At 57.6% G+C, this 19489-nt stretch overlaps 2 protein-coding genes across 4 annotated transcripts in view; one reads left to right on the top strand and one right to left on the bottom strand.

Annotated features, from left to right (window-relative positions):
• The first annotated feature begins 1099 nt into the window (after positions 1–1099).
• On the top strand, positions 1100–2147 carry BRD3OS (BRD3 opposite strand). Its single transcript, XM_039348349.1, has 2 exons — positions 1100–1188; positions 1349–2147. The coding sequence occupies exon 2, from the start codon at positions 1424–1426 to the stop codon at positions 1679–1681; it is 258 nt and encodes an 85-aa protein (XP_039204283.1). The 5' UTR covers positions 1100–1188; positions 1349–1423; the 3' UTR covers positions 1682–2147.
• Positions 2148–3560: 1413 nt separating this feature from the next.
• Positions 3561–19489, bottom strand: part of BRD3 (bromodomain containing 3) — a 34280-nt gene continuing 18351 nt past the window's right edge. For 2 of the 3 annotated variants that reach the window (XM_039348347.1, XM_039348346.1), the window contains exons 6-13: positions 19057–19428; positions 17103–17231; positions 15712–15903; positions 15133–15198; positions 12777–13006; positions 12168–12460; positions 6706–6834; positions 3561–5373 (exon numbers count right to left, since the gene is read on the bottom strand). In XM_039348347.1, the coding sequence (XP_039204281.1) occupies positions 5255–5373; positions 6706–6834; positions 12168–12460; positions 12777–13006; positions 15133–15198; positions 15712–15903; positions 17103–17231; positions 19057–19428 (1530 nt within the window). In that variant the 3' untranslated portion in view covers positions 3561–5254. The remainder of the gene's footprint in view (positions 5374–6705; positions 6835–12167; positions 12461–12776; positions 13007–15132; positions 15199–15711; positions 15904–17102; positions 17232–19056; positions 19429–19489) is intronic. The other variant, XM_039348348.1, reaches the window with a different exon arrangement.

Here is a 19489-nt window from a genome sequence, read left to right as displayed (position 1 = left end):
TTAACCAGTGGAACAGCTTGCCACCAGAAATTCTGGGCGCTCCATTGCTGGAGGTTTTTAAGAAGAGACTGGACAGCCGCTTGTTTGGAATGGTACAGGGTCTCCTGCTTGAGCAGGAGGGCTGGACTAGACCAGGGCTTTTCAACCACTGGTACGGATACCCCCTGTGGTCCATTGGCACCTGGCAGGTGGTACGCAACCATCCTAGAAAAGTGGTAGCGGGGGAGGGGAATGAGCTGAACTGGTGGCAGCATCGCACAAGCCTGAGCGAGAGACGGCTGGAGCTGCAGGGCTGTCAGGGCTCAGCGGAAGCGCCAGGATCAGTGCTGCTTTCCAGCTGATTGGCGCTTCTTCGGGGCTGTCAGGGCTCAGTGGAAGCACCAGGATCAGCGCCAGGCTCCAGCTGGAGCTCAGCGCTGATCCTGGTGCTTCTGCTGAGCCCTGAAGAAGCACCAATCAGCTGGAATGTTGCAACATCTCCAGGGTCTTGTGATTTACATTCAGATCTTGACAACTGATTCATATTTATGACAGTGTCTCAGGGTCATGTGAAGTGACCAAAACCTGCTGCAACCACCCAGCAGACGGAGGGGGGGGGAAGAAACCAAACACCCCCCACCGCCCCCCCCACTGCCAATCCTCAATAGAAATGCTCAAAACAATGGAAACCTCGGAGAGGAGGAAGTGTCTTGCTCGGCTGTGGCTTGGGGGGCACTTTTTTCAGTGCCATCGAACAGTCACTAAGCAAACTGTTGTAAGTCGAGGACTACCTGTACTTCATCACTTTTTTCCTTTTTTTTTGGGTCATGAAGTTTTTGACCCCTGGCTAGGCGACTGGTGGTCCTCGGATGTTGCCATATCCTAAAAGGGCGAAAAGCCCTGGACTAGAAGAACCTCCAAAGTCCTTCCAGCTCTATTCGGATTGATGAAAGGAAAACCGGCCTCCTTCCCAAGCCGCCCGCGGAGACGCCGCGGGGCGCAGAGCCGGGAACACCCGCCTCCACTTCCGCGCGCTTCCAGTGGCCTGGCCGGGGCGGCAACGGCCGGAGTTCCGCCCACTGACGCGCCCCCGGCCCTCTCCGCCCCCGCGTAGCGAGGAGACGCGCCGACGCCGCAGGAGGAGGAGGGCAGGGGGCAGCCGGGCCGGCCGGCGCGTTGCCGCCCGCCGCCGCTTGCCGGAGACCCCAGGTAGGGCGGGGGTCGGAGACGCTCTCGGGCCGGCTGGCCGCGGCTTTGCCGACGGGGCTGCTCCGGCTGTGCGAGGCTGGGTGGGCCGCAGGGGGAGGCGCTGCCGGTCGGAGCTCCGGGACGCTCCGCCACCCCGTCCCCTCTTTCCCCTCCCTTCCAGGCGGCTCGCCGCGCGTTCCCGTCCCCGTCTTGGGGCTCCCCGCCCGGCCCAAGAGAGCGGCGCCGGCCGAGGGCGATGTCGGCCAGGCCCCCGCTGGCCGAGAAGGCGCTGTCCGAGGCTTTCGCCCGCCTGCGCTACCGGGACGCCTCGCTGCTCATCTGGCAGCAGCAGCAGCAGCAGCTGGAGGCCCGCCCGCCGCCCGCCACCTACCTGAGCCGCAGCCGCAGCGCCTGGTACTCGCAGTTCGGCAACCAGGCCGTCCTGGTGCGGGACAGGAACAAGCCGGAGGGCCTCCGCGACGCGGGCCAGTCCCGCTTCTGCGCCCTGATGTGACCCCGCCGCTCGGGGTCTCTGCAGCGCCGGCTTCGCGCTCCGGCTCCCGGACCCAGAGCGGCGTGCAGCATCTCGGAGCCATCTCGACGACTCTTCACGCCTTTGGCCCCTGCTTCAAGTGGCGGGCCGTTCCACCCGCTGACAGCTTGTGGCTCCTGACCTGCCCCTGGCGGTCTTCCGAGGTGGCTGTGCGGCTCCAGGCAGAGGCAGGTTCTGCCGGGGAGTTTCTTTCCCGATGGACCACCAAGGCTAAGGGTGAGCCAAGGGCAGAGGTGCTGGAAGGAAGGAGGGGAGCCCTGTGGGGTAGCAGTCCAGGTCCCTCCCCAGCTTTACAAGCAAAGAGCCCCCTGAAAGGATTCCCAGCCCCCCCCCCTCTTGCATCTGGGCCTTTCCAGGAAATTGGGAGGGGGAGAAAAGGAGGAGGGGCAGAGGCATTCTCTCTAGGCCAGTGGTTCTCAACCTTGACAATTTTAAGGCATGTGGACTTCAACTCCCAGAATTCCACAGCCAGCAATGCTGGCTGTGGAATTCTGGGAGTTGACGTTCACATGCCTTAAAATTGTCAAGGTTGAGAAACACTGCTCTAGGCCCTTCCCCACATCCCTAATGTGCTGGCTGTGGCTGACTGGAGCTGTAGTCCACACAGATTGGGTGAAGCAGAGATGGAAATTTAGCCCCTTTTCTGCAAACTCGGGGGTTGGGGAAGGCTGGACTCCACACAGGAGTTCCCTCTTGGACCACCAGTCGAATCTGGACCCAACCCTGGACCCCAAAGCCGTGCCCTGAAGTTTGTTTTGAACCCAGGGCAAGCTGGGTAATGTTGCTTCTTGGGGTATGTGCAGATTTTGCGCAACTCGGGGGCTCTTCTCTGGCTTCCCCTACTGGGCAGGATGGAGCTATTCCAGAGCGGCCTCCCCAGCTTCCTTCTGGGGACCAGCATGGCAGCGCTCGCTCTGGGCCTGCCTCTTGGCTGCTGGTATGGCTGCTGTGACCCCCCTTGTGCTCCTTGCAGGCCAGGCCAGCTTCTTGGCTGGGGGTGGACAATTGGAGGGTACGGGCAGAGTTCTCTTGCTGAAATCTGGCCTGAAGACTTGGGGCCTGCTCAGGCCAAGGCCTGCCAGGATTCCTCCACGGGTTTCAGTAGCAACATCTCCACATTCTTGGCTTTGGCCACAGCTTGCGCCATTGTCCGATCCGTGGGCTGCTGGTCCAAATCTCAAGCAGGCTTTTGCCTAGCTCAAGACTGCAGGCACACGGCAAGGAGGCCAGCTGGGCATAGAGGCCATGTTCGTACCGACCAGCTGGGGGAAACCTGACTTGCACAGAAAAGCAGACCAAAACCTAGAGCCTTTGGTCCCAATGATGAAGGCAGGTGGCCAAACTCTGCTCCAGGCGACGTGGTCGACAGGGCTGTCCAGGAGCCCCATCCGAGGACTATTTCCACGTTCTGGGCTTTCCAGACGTGTTTCCTTGGCACTGGTGCAGACACAGCGATGATTCTCAGAAACCAGCCTTTGCTCTGCTCTGCGTCTAACTGTACAGCTCAGCATCCGATGGGAGAACCAAGCTGGAATCCCTCCAGTTCTGGGAAGCAGCCGGCCTTCTCTGGCCAACCTCAGAAGCTGCTCTTTGGGCGTATTTGACCTTTGGTAAACAGTGGTCAGTCTCTGCGAGGCCCCAAATGTGATGCCAGTGAGGACCCAGGAGGACTGAATTTTAAAGGTGCAGCGGACAATGTTAAGCACCTTTCCCTTTCAACTGGACTTTGCAGCCAGAGACATGACTTTCAAATTGCATCAGTCAATAAAGAATAACTGCACGCACTTCTGTCCCCAGGCCTGTTACGGTGTCAAGTACAGAAGTGGCATCTGCTCTTAAATGGGTCTTTGTTGCTTTATTTTTTTTTCCAAACTGTTCTACTTTAAAACAAGATACAGAGAAAAAGACGGACGTGGGAGAAGACTAGGAATATACAAATAAAACATGCTTTATCTGGAAGTTACCAATACCTGTAAGTCCAAAGTCTATACAAAAAGAAACCCAAAGAATCCCAAACGATCCCATTCCCCCAAACTGAATCCACGTACAAGGAATAAGCACCAGAACAGGAAACTATCAAAGGTCCATAGCACCTGTTGGTTAAAAAGTCAGATACGTTTAAATTAAAAGGATTCCCAATTTTCTTTCAGAGCTTAGTTTTAAAAACAACACAAACCTACATTTTGTCTGCTGCTCTTCAAAACGCAGGATTCATTTTTAAGTGACCACTGGAGTTAATAAATAAAGTATTTCTATGTACATGAAAAAGATACTCAGTTCCGGGTGTGTCGTGTGCAAAGTGCAGGTCTCCAGGGCAGGCTGGAGAAACAAAATAGCTCCTAAAAAATGGATGATCCTTACAAAAACATTGTTTGCCCACCCTCCCCTTCCCCAAAGCATATTCTCCCACCGTACCTTGAGGTAAACGTTTTGATTATTTGGAAACCTGCACTCGCACAACACACGTGTTCTCCTGGCAAGGACGGAGCCCGGCCCGCAGTTCAGCCAGGGCACCACCTCGGACTGCCTGCTGTCGGGGGCGCCTTGCCCTGGATCTGGCAGCCCCTGCTGCTTGGAGGGGGACAGAGCGAGGGACCCCCCGCCCTTCCAATGCCAGGATGAGAACGGACGCCCAGGCTGCGGGGAGATCCCGAGCAATGGGGCTCCGCAGGCTCCCTCTGCCCAATGGCCAAGGAGCCAGGCCGCACGGCCCTCCTGCCCCCCAGAGGGTGGTGGGCGATGCCGTCCTGCACAGGCAGACCCAAGGCTGGGCAACCGCTTGCTGGGCCCTGGTCGCGTCCACTGCCCTCAACAGGGCAGCCACCTCTGACGAGTTTTTCACAACCAGAGCATGAATCTATATATTGATTAAAAAAGGTAAAAGAAATATCTAAAAAGGTACGCTTTAAAAAACAATCCACAGTACATGAGCTTTTTCCCTCTTATCTATAAAAAAAGATCAGGATCTTCATCCCAGTGGAGAAGGGGAGGTGGCTGCCTGGTGGGGGGCGGGGGGAGTCAGCAGACCAGCAGATTAGAACATGGCCGACCGGCCGGCCTTGCCGCACTGGCCTCCTCCCACTGCAGTACCGTTCACTGAGGTTGCTCCCCCCTCCAAAATCCCCCCCCCCATCGCCTTCCAGGAGAATCGGCTCTCTGGCCTGGCCAAAGGAGCCTGCCAGAAAGGGCAGAATCGCTCCCCCTCCGGGCTTCGGCCATGGTGCAGGCGGGGGGGGGGGGGTAATAGAGTCTCTGTCGAGTTCTTCCTTCCTTCAGCATTTCGGGCTAAAAAAGGGTTTAGAGACTTTAAGTGATGCAAACTGTTTGTCACCAAGTCTAGTCGGGCGTTTGACCTAATAAAAGCAGGAGGAGGAAACTCTTCCGAGGAGGGATCGTTCTGTAACATGGAGTCCTTTAAAATGGCTGCCAAAGAGTGGAAAACGCAGACTTGGTCACGACGGAAGAGAGGAACCGTTAGAAAAATAAAACGGGGGGACGGAGATTCCAGTCCGGACGGGCCAAGAGTCCCCCTGGTCATTCTGAGTCGCTGCTGTCGGAACTGGAGCCGCTGGAGCTGCTGCTCCCCGACTCGGAGCTGCTGCTGCTGCTGAGGTGAGACGGGCCACCGGATGGCGCCGAGGAGCCGGATTTTTCTAGCAAGCAGGAAAAAAAGGAGCAGAGGTGAGCGGTCAGCTGAGCCCCAGCTGCTTGCCCCCCCCCCCCCCGGGCTTTGGCCTGCTCCCCTCCCAGGTCTCAGGCCTGAGATACCTGTCCGTCTGTCCCTGGGGAGGGGGCTTCCCTGCTTCAGCTCAAAGCCCCTACAGAAAGCAGCCTGGGAGTCTGGCCTTGGGGAGGGGGGGGGGTCCTGGTTGATGCTTGAAAAAGCTGGCTCTGCTCAGGAGACCACCAAGAGATCCCAGGGCTGGGAAACCTAAGAGTTGCTGTTGCAAGTCATAGCCCAACTTTGAGGCAGCTTCATGTTTTAACACATTTTTGAAACTCAAGTCTTCTCTCCCACCGTTCCCCCCCCCCCAGCAGATTAATCAGTTATATCCAAGTGGCAGCTCAGACCAGCCCTGCCAATGGCTAACACAATGTGCTAGGATTGGGGGCGGGGTGTTTCTCCACAATGTAGCTTATAGGTCCACCAAGACGCTGAGAAACAGTGAAACAGCCAGGATGTGGCTGCCACGTGAGACTCAGGGAAGAGGGTGGAGGAGACGGGGATGTGAGACTGGGGGGAATCGGGAGATGAACCAGGAAGGTGGCCAACTCTTTCCCACTGGAGACAGGTGGAGGAGAGGGACCGGAGTTTGCCCCAAAACATCAGAAGAACGCAGCCCCCCCCCCGCAGCCCTTCAGAATCCCTGCATCTTTGCCCCCGCTCTGCTGGCCCAGAGCTTCTCCCTGGAGACACCTCGGGTGGGACCCTCTGTCTCCCCCCCCTTTGATGTGAAAGGCTGGGTGCCTCTGCTGTCCGCAGTGTTGGCCTGCTCGCAGCTTTAGCAGGGCCCTCCTTGACCTCTCTGCCCCATGCCCAGGGAGACATCCTGGCGCTCCTGCTGCCACCCCCCAGGCCCTGCGGCTCTTTGGGGAACCACCGGGCAGTCAGTACTGCCTAGCAGGGCTGGCCATGGCAAGGCTGCTTCGGCCTCTTTGGAGACCCCGAGATGCCAGGCAGGTCGAGTCAAGGAACTCGACCTGCCTGGACCTCCAGCTGGACCACTCGTCCCTCCCCAGAGGTTGGGTTCCATAGGTATGCCCTATTTTGATAGCAAGATGGAGGAAATGGAAGTCTAACAATATAAACCCTCTAGCGGGGGGTTAGAGCTGCCTGGGGCCCTTCTGCCTCTTGCGGGAGCCGGCTGGAAAGCCCTGCTCCAGAGCGCCCAGCACTGGCCTTCCCGGGGAGGGGCCTGGGGCCCAGAGCCTTGCCTGCCCTGGCGCTGGAGCAGAGATGAAGGGTGGAGGCGGCCCCCGCTCACCTTTCTTGGCTGGCTTCTTGTTGTTGCTCAGCTGCCCGCTCACGTCCTGCAGGCGCTTCTCCAGCTCCTTCTTCTTCTCCTGAGCCATCTCCTCCTTGGACTTGGCCGCCTGCTTCTTCCCACTCGCGGCTGTGGGGAGGAAAGCGGGAGGGCTCAGACGGGAGGAGAGCCCGGATCCCAATCTCCCGGGGAGGCAAGAACCGGGATGGCCCTGCATCGGAGGGAAGGCTCACCCGCTACAGGCGCTGCATGAGGCGCTGGGCTGAAGGCGATTCCGGACCGTGGTCCAGACGGCCAGGGCTCAGCTGCCCCCCGGGACAAGGCCAGGGCCACGAGGGAGACGGGAGGCCTCCGAAGGGGGGGGGCATACCACAAAGGGTGGGGGACCAGCTCAGGGCAGGGACCATTCGCCAGAAGCCCCTCAGGCTCCCCAGGCCTTCCCGGGGTCTTTCAGAGGCCCAGCCCGAGCGGCCAGCAGGAGATCAGGAGGGGCTGGAATCCGACCCCCCCCCTCCTTCCACGGGAGTTAATGGGGAGGGCCACCCCCTCGACAAAAGAATACAAATTACAGAACCCCCCTCTCCCCATGGAACCCATCCAGCAAAAAGGGAAGCCCCCTTCCCTCAGGATCGGCCCCTCCTGGAAAGAAATTTCCCCAACATCCGGGCGGCAGCTGCTCTCCTCCTGCCACGGAGAGGGTCCTTCCTTCTTCTCAAGCGGGTCCTCACCCCCCCGGGCTTCAGGGCCACAGGGTCTGTTGATGTGTGGAGAAAGGGAACGCTCAAGAAGCCCAAGCTGAATCACAGAATGTGTTGAACAAACTCAGACTTGATAGTTGGTTCTTGGGATGAGATATCCAAGTGGGCCCTGACAACGAGCATGAGAGCAGAACAGTGATATATGAAGGAAATGAAGTGTGTACGACAATCTACATTCCTACTGATTGTCGAACACACTTTACTTCCTTCCCACGCTTAGCCAGCAGAGAGGCAGGCACAGCACCAGGGGTCTCCTTCACTGGTGCTAACCGGCTGGCTGATAACTGACCAGGAATGCTTGGGGTCATTTCAGCCTTATGTGTGGACGTCTGTGTGCAGATGTCCAGCGCTCTGCTGCCCTCTTCTTTCTCCTTTTGGGTGCCCCAGCAGCCTCTTCTTCTGGCCCTTGCCCCAAACCTCTGAACGCGTGCCTCGTCCAAGAAGGCCCTGCCGTCACTTTGCTGTGGCCGAGGAAATGCCCTCGTTGCCGAAACCGTCTCCTAGGGTGAGAAGAGGACCGGCAAGGCCCTGGATCCTCTCTTCAGAAGTCCAGCTGTGCCTCCACTCCCCAAGGGGCACCTGGCATGGTTGAAGGAGGTGTGCAGAGAGAGGAAAAAGCGGCAAGTGCTTGTCTGACCACTTGAGCTCCAGGATGTCTCTGCCATGTTGGCGTTCTCTGCAACTCCAGCGTCCTTAAGCAGGGTACCTGCTTGCTCCAGGTGCCAGCACTGGCAGGGCCCAGGATTGGGGGAGAGGACTTCCAGACACGCTCACTTGGACACCCGTTGAAGGACCATTTCAAGCCCTGGTTCAGGGACCCAAGGCTCAGCTCCCCATTTCCAGGAGGCCACCACAGGACCCTTGGGACACCCCTGAACACTCAGGCTCGACGGCAAATCAAAGGGGAGAGCAGCTTTTGGAACGGGCCACCCAGGTAGTTAAATCTCAGAAGGGTCAACAGGATGGATGGTCCTCTCTCTTGAATTTAAGAAAGCCAGCAATCACTGGATTTGGGGGTAACCTAGACAGACACTGAGATCTTGATGACTGCATGCCCCAGTTGACCTTTTGGAGACCCTGAATGCTATCCAAGCCCCACCAGCGGTAGAAATGGGTAGCACTCTCTGGGAACTCGTGTGTGTAAATCTCTCTCTCAACTTAAGAGAGCAAGTACATGAGGTGGAGGTTCATTCTCCAAGCTTGTGGGTTCGTTTCCAAATGTCTCGTTACCAGGATAGGCAAATTCTTGAGCCAGCAGATGCCCGGCCGACGGATGTGTCTGTGGACTTCTAAGTCTGCCAGGACAAAGTGCAAGAGGGCCATGATGCCAGCCTCAGGATTTGTTGATGTGAAGCACCCATGGATTCAGAATGGTGGAGATGCCGCCTGTCTTCCGTTGGTGGACTTCAGCTTGGGCCTTCCTTCCAGGTCCACCTCTTCTCCTTGATTGGATCAGTAGGGTGGACACCGCCAGGAGCACTGCTTTCCCCTCTTCCCCCGTCTGCTTTAATCCAAATAGTTTCAACAGCTTCACCACGCTGGATTTCTGAGGAGGGCATATTTTGATCACCCCGTGGGACTTCCTCCCCTTCTTTCTCTGCTGGGCCTATTAAACAAATGTGTCCTTCAGCTGCTACAGCCAAATTCCTTTATTATTTATGGAGAGTATCATTTACTCAGAGTATTCCTCTGCTCACTCCATTAAGTGCTCGTCTGTTAAACAATTGCATTTTCCTTCTGATACTATGAATTCACGCTCTCTCTCCCTAATCTCGTCTTTACAGGAAGTCCTCGAATTACAACCATTTGTTTAGTGACTGTTCTAAGTTACAACGGCATTGAAAAAAGAGAATTGTGACTGCTTTTCAGACTTATGACCGTTGCAGCATCCCCATGGATCACATGAACAAAATTTGGGCACTTGCCAACTGGTTCCTATTTATGACGGGTGCAGCGTCCCGGGGTCACATGCTCTTCTTTGGAGACCTTCTGGCAAGCCAAGTCAATGGGGAGCCAGATTCACTTAATGACCACAAGATTCACTTAACGGATGCAGTTATTTGTTTAACAACAGTGGCAAAAAAGGTCATAAAATGGGGCAAAACTCAACAACTGTCTTCCTTAGCAACAGAAATGTCGGGCTCAATTGTGGTCGTGAGTCGAGGACTGACGGTATTTATTTGCTCCTTTGCGGACTTGTGTCCCGCCTTCCGGAGCTCAAGGCAGGGCCGAGTGCTCCCTCAGCAGCAGCCTGTGAGGTGAGGCGGAGGGAGGCGCGGCGATTGGGCCAAAGGGTCCCAGGGAGATGGTGGGGCTGAGGTGGGCCTGGGTCTCCTCAGGGCCTCCCCCTCTGCACCGACAGGCGAGGGGGGGTCTCCCAGGAGCCCACGCAGCTCCTGAGCTTCCACTGAGGGGCCCCAGAAACCTGATTATACCAACCCTGCCATCTTCTGCTGGACAAGACAGGCTCTCCTTGGAGGTTCTCACGTCAGGGTCTCCGTCCCCCAGTCCGACGGGCCTGCTTTAGTCCTTGCCAGATACAGCTGTCCTTGGGCCGGCAGTCTATAATCCATGGGGGAGGGGTGTGTGTCCCAGAATAGCCAATCAATCATTCGCCCCACGGTCACCTTTTCTCTTCCAAGTCCTCTTTCATGGTTGAAGGAAAAGGGTGGGCCAGAATCCCACTGGGGCCCCAGGCTCTTAGCTGCTTCCTAGATCTTCAGGGTGCAGCCGCTGCAGCTGGTCTCACCAAATCCACCTGCTCCAGCAGGAAGCAATGATGGTCAGGGCACTGCTAAGGCCTGAGGGATGTCCGGCCCCATCCCTGGTCCCAGCTTCGGCCTGACCGGCTTTGCTGCTTTGCAGGGGGAGAGGCTGCGTGCCTCTCTCTTCAGGATCTCTTCAGGATCCCATCCCTCTGCCCTCTTTTTTCCCCCTTTTCCAGCGGGGCTGCCTCCTGTGGCAAACTGGAAGCTGCTGCTCCTGAGCTCTGGCGGTGCAGAATCTCTTTTCTGCCTCCTGCGCTGGGCTCGTCTGCTTAATTTTCCTGATGGAGAAAGATTGGCTTCCTCTGAAGTTCCTGCTGTAGCACTTTCCTTCTTTAAGTCTGAAATCTCTCCCCTTCCTTAGCAGGCCAATTCCCTACTCTGGCCCTCTGCGCTCCTGGGCTTCTTTCCCAAGCAACGCCCTAACCCTGGCCCTTGCTGCAAAGATAGGAACACAAGCCCTGCACAAGCATTGCGGCCACCTGCTTATCCATCTTCACTCTCCAAGAGAAATAGCTGCACTTCCTCTGGCTAACCTTTCAGGCTCTCTGTACGGTCCCACCACAGGGAATCTGTCTTTAAGGAGCCCTGCTGAACTCTCTGGGCCAAGGCCGGGGCTCTCCTGCTCTTCTTAAGGACAACCTTCAGAAAAAGATTAAGGCTCAGTTGCATCTAGGAAACTGGCATTCACCCATCATTTAACCATGGGAGCAACTGACTATCATGGTATGAGGGAATGACCGGGGTGGGGGGGGGGAAGGAGAGTGACTAGGGAAGAATCAGATAAGGAGGGGGAGCCCACAGCTGCACAGTGGGCAGAGAAGGAAGTTTAGAAAGGATCCTCCCTAAAGTATCAGGATGTAAAAGGAGACAGCAGGTGACTTGTACCTTCAGACTTCCAAGGTTCTGTTAATGCAGCCTTAGAATAAAGCAGAATTAGCTCATGTTTCATGCTCTATCTGAGAAGGCTGGAACAACACACAACACGGAAAGCAAATCAGAACGGTGAGGGCTCTGGGGCAGCTGCCAGTCAGAAATCAGAAAGACCTTCTCTTCTTCCTGCACGTTGCCTTCTTCTCAAGAGCCTTCCCATTAGCGGGGAAGCAGAAGCCCACTACTCACCACCGGAAGGAGGCACAACAAGGAAGAGGGAAATGAAACCCACCAGGCGGTTAAAAGTAAACCATCCCCCAGCACCACCCGCTCTCACAAAGCACTCTCCCAGCTGGGCCGGTGGGGGGGGGGACCGTGACCCCGCAGCAGACAGGAAACCCTGGCAGGGTTTGGGCTGCCTGGGGCTGGTGGTGGAGACAGAAGAGTCGCCTGAACACGGAGACCAGCGGAGAGGCAAAGAGAACAGCCTATTCTCAGAGCAGGTGTGTTTCCCTGCTCTGGGTGTGTATGGGGGGGGGGGGAGCTCCCCCAAAGTAGCAGCCTGGGCAGTGGGGCTCTTGCTGTGATTTTCCCAGCTCGTTTGAACTCAGCATTTCTTTTGCTGGCCTCTCTCCCACACCAGAATTGCTGCCGATGGACAGAGAGGCCCTTATGAATCGTAAATAGATGAACTGTTTCACGGCTAGGAAAAATATAATTCTGATTTTCCCCCTTGTCCAACTGAAATGGCCGCAGAACCCCCGAGGCTTCAGGAGCCTCGGGAATGTAAGCCTATAGACCAGTGGTTCTCAACCTTCCTAATGCCGCGACCCCATAATACAGTTCCCCATGTTGTGGTGACCCCCAACCCCTTATACATCACCGGGTGCCAGGGCTGTGTCCAAAGAAAAGGGGGAAAAATGGCAAACAGTCTTGTTTGGCGACCCCCGTGAAATGGTCGTTCAACCCCAAATGGGGTCCCGACCCACAGGTTGAGAACCATTGCTTAAGAGGAAGCCGGGAAAGACCCCCCCCCCATTTCTACGGCGCGAGGAATCCCACTTACAAAATGGCTTCCGCTGTTTTTTCTGCAAGCAAGACTTGACGTATCTCTCGAGTTCCCGCAGGGTGGTGGGCTTCAAGGTTTCAAAATCGATCTCGATCTCGTCGGGATTGGAGTCCCTGAGGGAGGGCTCTCGCGACTGGATGATGTGCACCACCCGGCCCAGCTTCTCCCCCGGCAGGCGGTTGATGTCCAGGCTGAGCTGGCGCTTCTCGTCGTAAGTCATGGGGAGGCCTTCTTCCTCCTCCTCCGAGTCGTAGGTGGCTGAGGCCTGCTTCCCGGCCTTCTTCGGCTGCCTGTGGACAGGAGGGGAGCGGTCAAGGCCTGCAGCTCAGAGCCCCCCCCCCCAGCAAGGCCCCTTTAGAACCTCTCCCCAGCCTGGCAGCCTGAGAGAGAGAGAGGGGGGGGGCTCCCACAGACCCTTCTTGCATTCTTCATCCTGCTGGCCCCCGGGCAGCCTTGCCAGAAATGCCCCCGTCCTTTTGGCACCCCTTCTCCAAGGTCACTTGCCACTTTGTGTTGGCCAGCTGCAGAACTTCTTTGGGTGGTCCTGGGTCCTCCTCCCTTGCCCGCCTGCCCCACCCGGCCCCAGCCCCGTCCCGGAGCGCCTACCTGTTCACGGGAAGTGTGCTGTTGGCCTTCTTGGCAGGGGCTTTCTTCTGCTGGGGGGCTTTCGCTGGTGGGGCCGTCTTGGCTTTCTTCTCCTCCTCGACTTTTGCCTTGTGCTTCTCTTTCTCCTTCTCCTTCTTTTTCTTCTCTTTTTCTTTCTTCTCCTTCTTCTTCTTTGGCTTGTTCACCGGTGCTTGCGAGAGGGCAGCCAGCTGCTCGTGGACGGCCTTGAGCTGAGAGGGAAGGCGAAGGAGAGAAGCTCAGTCGATTAAAGACAACCTTGGCCCCGCTCAACCCCGGCCAAGTCCGCGCCCGGCAAGAGGATGGGGAGGGCGGCCGCCGTTCCCATCCCCCTCCCCCCCCCCCCCCGCTGCTCTTGGCCTCAGGCAGGCACCTTCATGGGACCAGCAGCTCCCAGCCTTTCAGGCTGCCAGGCCCGGAGCCTCACCCCAGGCCCAGCCCAGGCTGCAAGGGACTGGCACAAGCCGCTCCTTAGCGGCCTGCATGCGTAAGGCTTTCCCGCTGGGCCACAGCGCGGCTTACTTGCTGGAGCATCGCATGGGAGGTGAACATTGCAACGGCGCATTTTTTTAACCCGGCATGGACTAACTGTGAGCCCAGAGGCAAGTGGAGAAATTTGTTTCCTTTCATTTAATTTCAAGTGGTTATTGATAGTTTGTATATTGATTTTAACTTCTTTTGCTGGATTTGCTATTTTTTAACTTCCGTGAGATGCCCAGAGATGGGCAGTTGTACACATCAAATCATAAATAAATAAATTTAGGCAAATTTAAATCCAATCTCGCTGAAAAGAATCCTCTTCCCCCGAGGATCCAAGGATGGTCCCCTTCGGCCACGGCTCGCTCGGGTTGCCTGCAGCACACGGAGGCAGCCCCCTTCCCCCTGCGGCAGAGGGAGGGGCAGGGCTCAGGGGGGCCTCCCCAGGAGACGCCCACTCGGCAGCTGGCGGCAGCTGGCGGGGAGGAGGCGAGCAGCAGCCCAGGGCAGCCTCTGCTCACTCGAACCTCTTTCTTCTTCACCCAGAGAGGAAGAGGCAAGGCGGGGCGTGTGTGTGTGTGTGTGTGTGTGTGTGTGTGTGTGTGTGTGTGTGTGTGACAGGGAGAGTCTGGGGGGATGGATCTGGTCTCCCGAGAGTGGGTCTTGTCCACCGATCCCACCTCCAAAGACCGGCTTGTGCAGAGGATCGAGCGTGGGGGTGCCAACCTTCTCTTTCGGCTCATAAAGGGTCGCAGGAGCTGTATGGTGCCTCAGGCCAGTGGAACTGGTGACAGCCACAGTCAAGGCTTCTTTTATTAAAGGACCCAGATTCAAATCCTCACTCAGCACTGATACTCACCAGCTTTGGCAAGCTGCCCCCTTGGTCTACCTGCCCGGGCTACGTGCAGAGGCCACGGTGCTCGTGAATCCCCTGGGAGAAGAACAGGCCCTCCTGGCTCCCTTTCCCCCAGGGGTCCCCCAGCAACAGCCCCTCAGCGCTGCCCCCTCAAGCCTCCAATGAAACCCCAGTCTAAAACCTGGCATCCCTTTGAGAGCCAATATTCCTTTGCTTTGGTTTTAATTCAGCCCAACTCTAAAATCTGGATGGAACAGAAACTGAAAAATAAAGCATCTGCTGCACACTGTATATGAATGTTCAAAGAAAGACAAGGCAATTCTGAGGCACCGGGGAGAGAAGGGTCACTACGTTTATCCCCCATATTCATGAGGACTAGGCACTTGTTCACTGAAAACTAAAGCAAATTCCCAGAAAATCTGGTGGCAACCCCAGGCATCCTCAAGGAGCGAAAGCAGCGTTCACCCACAAGGGGTCACGCGACTGGCAGGCCCGATCCTAGCCACCCCCGGAGGAAGGCTGCAACTGGGAAGGGTCTGCCGTCGTGAGCCCCTCCCAAAAGGCGCAGGGCAGACGCTTGGGACGGAGCTCTCCTGCGGGCCAAGAAAAAGCCCTACCTGCCCGGAGCAGCCCACTCCCCTTCTCTGCCCACGGGGGGCTTTCGCAGTCGGTCAGCTTTTGCAGACCCCACACCCGGCCTATCCCGTGGGGGCACTTTCCCCCTCGCCCTTTGGGGGGGACCCGGGAGGGATTCTGTGAGGAGCAGCTGGTGGGGCAGGAAGAGAATCAGCTCCCCCCAAGTCCAGGCACGGGACAGGAACGGGGCTGACCCCCGCCTGCCTTTTATCTACCCACCAAGCCTTCCTGGGCCAGCACCACCAAAGCACCGACTGACTGCTGGGATGAAGCATTTCTGAAAGGCCTTATGAATTTTATGTATCTGCGCACAATACAGAAGGAAAAGCACTTTATAAAAGGGAAAAAAAGGAAAAAATAAACAAATACATTCCATCCATTCCAGTCTCGGGAGTCAATGACCTTGTAGCACTGCCTCAATGATCGGGAACAGTCCTGTGTGAACAAGAAGACAGGCAGGGAAGCAAATCGGGTGTCCACACCGCACCCCGAGTCAGGGGGGAGGGGGGTCCATGGAACCACACTTTGGTTGGGGAAGCCTGGGACACTTTGAGTCTTTGGTTTCAAGTGCCAAGTTTCTAGTCCTCACTGCTGTGACAAATGTACGAAAAGGGAGGGCAGTTGCTTTTCTACGACCGGTCACAGAGGAGGCACGGGAGTTATTTCACACAACCACCAAGGCGCCAGGAGGATCTCGGGGAGGTGTTGTGGCCACGTTTGCATTTCCTCTGCTCGGCATAGAGCGGCCCTGCCTTTTCCGACCGTCTCAATGTCCTCCTTAGCTACGGGAGGCTTTATAAAGAAAGCGGGACCGGCTGATCAGAAGGAGCGTCTCTTCAGGGCCCCGGCTGAGGGTCCCCGCACCGCCAGCGGCCTCCAGGGCCAGGCGCGGCGGCCCCTTCGCGAGCGGCCGAGCCCCCACCTGCTCCAACGGCGGAGGCCACCCACCTGCTCCTGCAGCTCTGCCAGCCGCGTGGCCCGCTCCTCTTCCGAGTCCGAGCTGTCCGAGTCCGAGGAGGTCCCCTCACTGCTGTGGCTGCTCTCCGTGCTTTTGCTGACCACGGGGGCCGTGGGCAGAGGGGGCGGCGGGGGGTCAGCAGGCTCGTCCGGCATCTTGGCAAATCGCATCTCAAAGACGTCCTGCGGGAACAGCCACGTTTGGAGAGGAGGGCAAAGGTGCCCCCAGAGCAGGCAGCTGCCCCAAAAGAGGCAACCTCCCCCCCCAGAACTGACTGGAGAAGGACGCCAAAGGCCGCCCGGGGCTCCTCTTCGGACGCTGGGACCCCCCCCCCCTGGAACCGCCATCTAGCCTTGGAAATGAGAGATTGGCAGGAACCTCTCGGAGATGCAGCCCCAACACAGCTGCGGCAGGCGCCAAGTTTGGGCCAGGTGCCCGACGCCTCTCCAGAAACGTCGTGAGAGGCCCCGGACGTCCTTCACTATCGAGACAAACCCCTTCCCTTGACTCCAGTGTGGTGAAGGAGGCAGGGGGCGGAGGAAGGCCCCCGACCCAGATTAAAGGTAACTTCCTTGAACAGTAAAGGCAGCTCTGATCCGATGTACAAGCAGAACAAATATGGCGGCGTAAATTATAAGCCATCTGTATGCAAATGTGCACAACAGCACATGGATATCCAACGTTGCATAAAACATAACATGCTATTTACAGATTTCACTGCGAGGGGAACTTTTTGGAGATTTGAAACTGCAGAATCCACACATTCTTTGGATAACAGGGTCAGGCCGAGGGTCCAGAGTGGGAGACCCCAGAGGCACACTTTCTCCAGGCACATGGCCATGGAGGAGGAAGCAACGGGGCTGAGTTGAAATCAAGAGCAAAGGGGACAACCCTGCGATTAAAACTGTTTACGCTCAAGACCAGCCCTGGTCATTATTGGCTCCAGGGGGGAGGAAAAGAGCCCGTTAGTCTCCACTGTGAGCATTGCCCGTCAGACACTGTGAATATTTTGTGATGGAGGCTGCAAGGAGCAAGAGGCAGCCGTAGCTGGAAGGGGGCCCCACGGGAGGTCTAGGGGCCAAAGACCCGTCCCCGGAGCTTGATCCAGCAGGGACAACTCTTAAGGCAGCGTCTTCAGGAGGAGAAAAATGGAGACTTAAACCCTGCTGGGTCAGGCAAGGAAGTGGCCTGCTGCATCTCTGCCGGAGTCTGGCCTCTGGACCTGCAAACCGAGGCAGAACTGACCAAACCGAGGCAGAACTGACCAAATCAGACCACAAGCCCTTCATTGACACCACAGACCCACTGCTGGCGACGGAGGCTGCTCTGCTTCACTCTAGCCTCCCCCTCTTTTTTTCTTCCTGCCAGGAAGCCCCCTTACCTGCAGCTTCCTTGCCATCGCCACCACCTCATGGTCAGGCGGATTGTACTTGTAACAATTGGAGAACATTAACCGAATGTCCGCCGCAAAACCTTGGGCGTCCTGATATTCCCGACCGTCCATTTTTTTCTGCAGGGGAACACAGAAAGGGGGCAGGATGAGATGGGGAGGGGCGAGAGACGAGGAGGGAAATGCCCCTCGGGCGAGACAGAGGACCCAGGCCACTTGAGGGCTGACTTCCAAGGAAAGCAGCGGGCAGGAAAACGCCCTGGAAGCCACGCTGGCCACCTATCCTGAAAGCCCCTTGAGGTGTCAGAGGGAGACAGGGAGGCGTGGGCAAAGCCTGAGCAATCAATCCCGCGAGGCATCAATTGCTGGGACGTGCAGAGCGCAGAAAGCCACAGCCTGGCTGGTCTTCCTCTGAGAGAGGTCTGGAGCAGACCTTCAAGGCAGGCTGAGGGCACCAGTCAGAGCCCGGAATCTGCTGCTGCAGCCCCAGACCTCCAGCCCAGAACTCAAGACTGGCAACGGAGGCTGGCTCGGGCCCCTGGGCGTTTCCCACAGGGACTCCAAGGCAGCCTTGCGTGCGTGTGGACGTGTGCTTGGCAACCAGACCCTCCCTCGCCACCCACGGAGCCCACGGAGGGCAGGGCATTGCAGAAGCAACACGGGGAGGCCTTTGGGAGAAGAGCCAGGAAGGCTCAACTCTGCCACCTACGCCCTGGTCCTCTACCGGATGGATTACTGTAACACGCCCTAGGTGGGGCTGCCCTTGAAAAGCATCCGGAATAGAGAGAGTGCAAAACAGGCCGATGAGGGCAGTTACGTGCACCCCAAGATCAGCACATGCTGCACCTCTGTCCTGCCAACTGCACCGATTGCCAGTTTGCTTCCGGATTCAATGCAAGGGGCTGGGAATGGCCTCTAAGGCCCTGCGTGTCCTGGGCCAGGTTATCCGAGGGACATCTCCCCATCCCATCAGCCCAAGGCGTTCCATCTGGCGGGGCCCCGGAGGAGAGCCTTTTCTGTCACAAGACTGACCCTCTGGAAGGACTTTCCCTGAAGTGAGGGTGGCCCAGCCTTATTGGCCTTTGGGAGGGGTCTGAAAACTTGGCTGGGCCGTTCAGGGTCGGGATCTTGAGGACGTCGTCTACAAGCTGTTGCTGCTGCTGCAGCTCTCCCTCGCTGTGATTTTTGGCTTAAATCGTTTTCCACTTGACTTATACAAGTTTATTTTTTGTTGTTTCCATTTGTAAGCTGCCCAGAGTCATGTGAGTGAGTTGGGCAGCTATATCAAACCAATGAATAAAGCCACAGCGGACAGCCCAACCTGGGCTTTTCTTCCCAAGCTGCCAGGGCAGGGCGGCCCCACAGCCCCGCTGCCCTGGCCCTCATCCTGGGGGGGGGGGGGCAAGGGCAGCACTGGTCTCAGGCCTGGCAGGCCAAAGTGTGGCACCTTCCCTCTTCTTGACCTTTGCCCAGCCACTTCGACCTCCTCCAGGGCTCAGGGGTCTCCCCAGGCAGTGGCCAGCAGAGGGGCAGAGCGGAGGCGGGTTGGCAGCGGGTGCAGCATCCTGGCAGAGGGACTCTGGCCAGATGGGCCAATGCAACTTGCTGGGCTCACACATGGCTTCTGGTTTTTACCTTGGTGATCTGGAATTGGAGCTGGCTTAACGATTGCACGATTTACTTAACGACCACAGCAAACTGGCCTCCTTAAAGACTGCCTCGCTTGGTGACAGAATTTCTAGTCCCAGCTGTGATCATAAGTCGAGGACCGCCTGCATCCGGGCAGGGACGAGAGGCAGGAAGGGGGAGCCCGGCTGGCCCAGAGCCCACCTGCAGGTCAGGCGGGGGGGGGGGGAGGCAGGCCAGCTCTTCCCCGGCTGCCTCCCGGGGTCTGCCGGGCAGGGCTGGGGGCCTGGCGGGGGCCCCGGGGGCAAAGGCGACCTGCCTTGACGGTGCTGAGGTCCATGGGGTGCTTGATGATGTCGTGGTAGTCGTGCAGCTCCAGGGCCTCGGCGTCCACCGGCTTGTAGAAGGGCCAGGCGTAGGCCGCGTGCTTCTTGGACAGCATCTCCCTCAGGATGCTGTCGCAGTACTTGAGGTGCTCGGAGAGCTTGCCCTTCTTGCCCGCGTGCTGGGGCACCTCCCCGTCTTCCAGGTCCTTCTTGGGCGGTTTGATGGGCCGGCCACCGCTCTCCCGCCGGGCCACCACTTTGGCCTGCTTCGAGTCCAACAGCTGTGGGGGGGATTCGCTCCGGCTGGCTGTGATGGCCGACGTGGTGGGCGTGGTGGTATCCGCTTTCCGCTTCACCCCCTTTTTCTGAAATCCAAGCACAGCTCATGAGGAGGAGAGGGCGGGTGGGCAGGAGGTCCCCAGGAAG

This window comes from Crotalus tigris, unplaced genomic scaffold (assembly GCF_016545835.1).
Source record: "Crotalus tigris isolate CLP2741 ecotype Arizona unplaced genomic scaffold, ASM1654583v1 scf7180000018142.649072, whole genome shotgun sequence".
Taxonomy (NCBI): domain Eukaryota; kingdom Metazoa; phylum Chordata; class Lepidosauria; order Squamata; family Viperidae; genus Crotalus; species Crotalus tigris.
The sequence above is the reverse complement of the archived record's forward strand: the minus strand, read 5'-3'. Positions and strand labels throughout refer to the sequence as shown.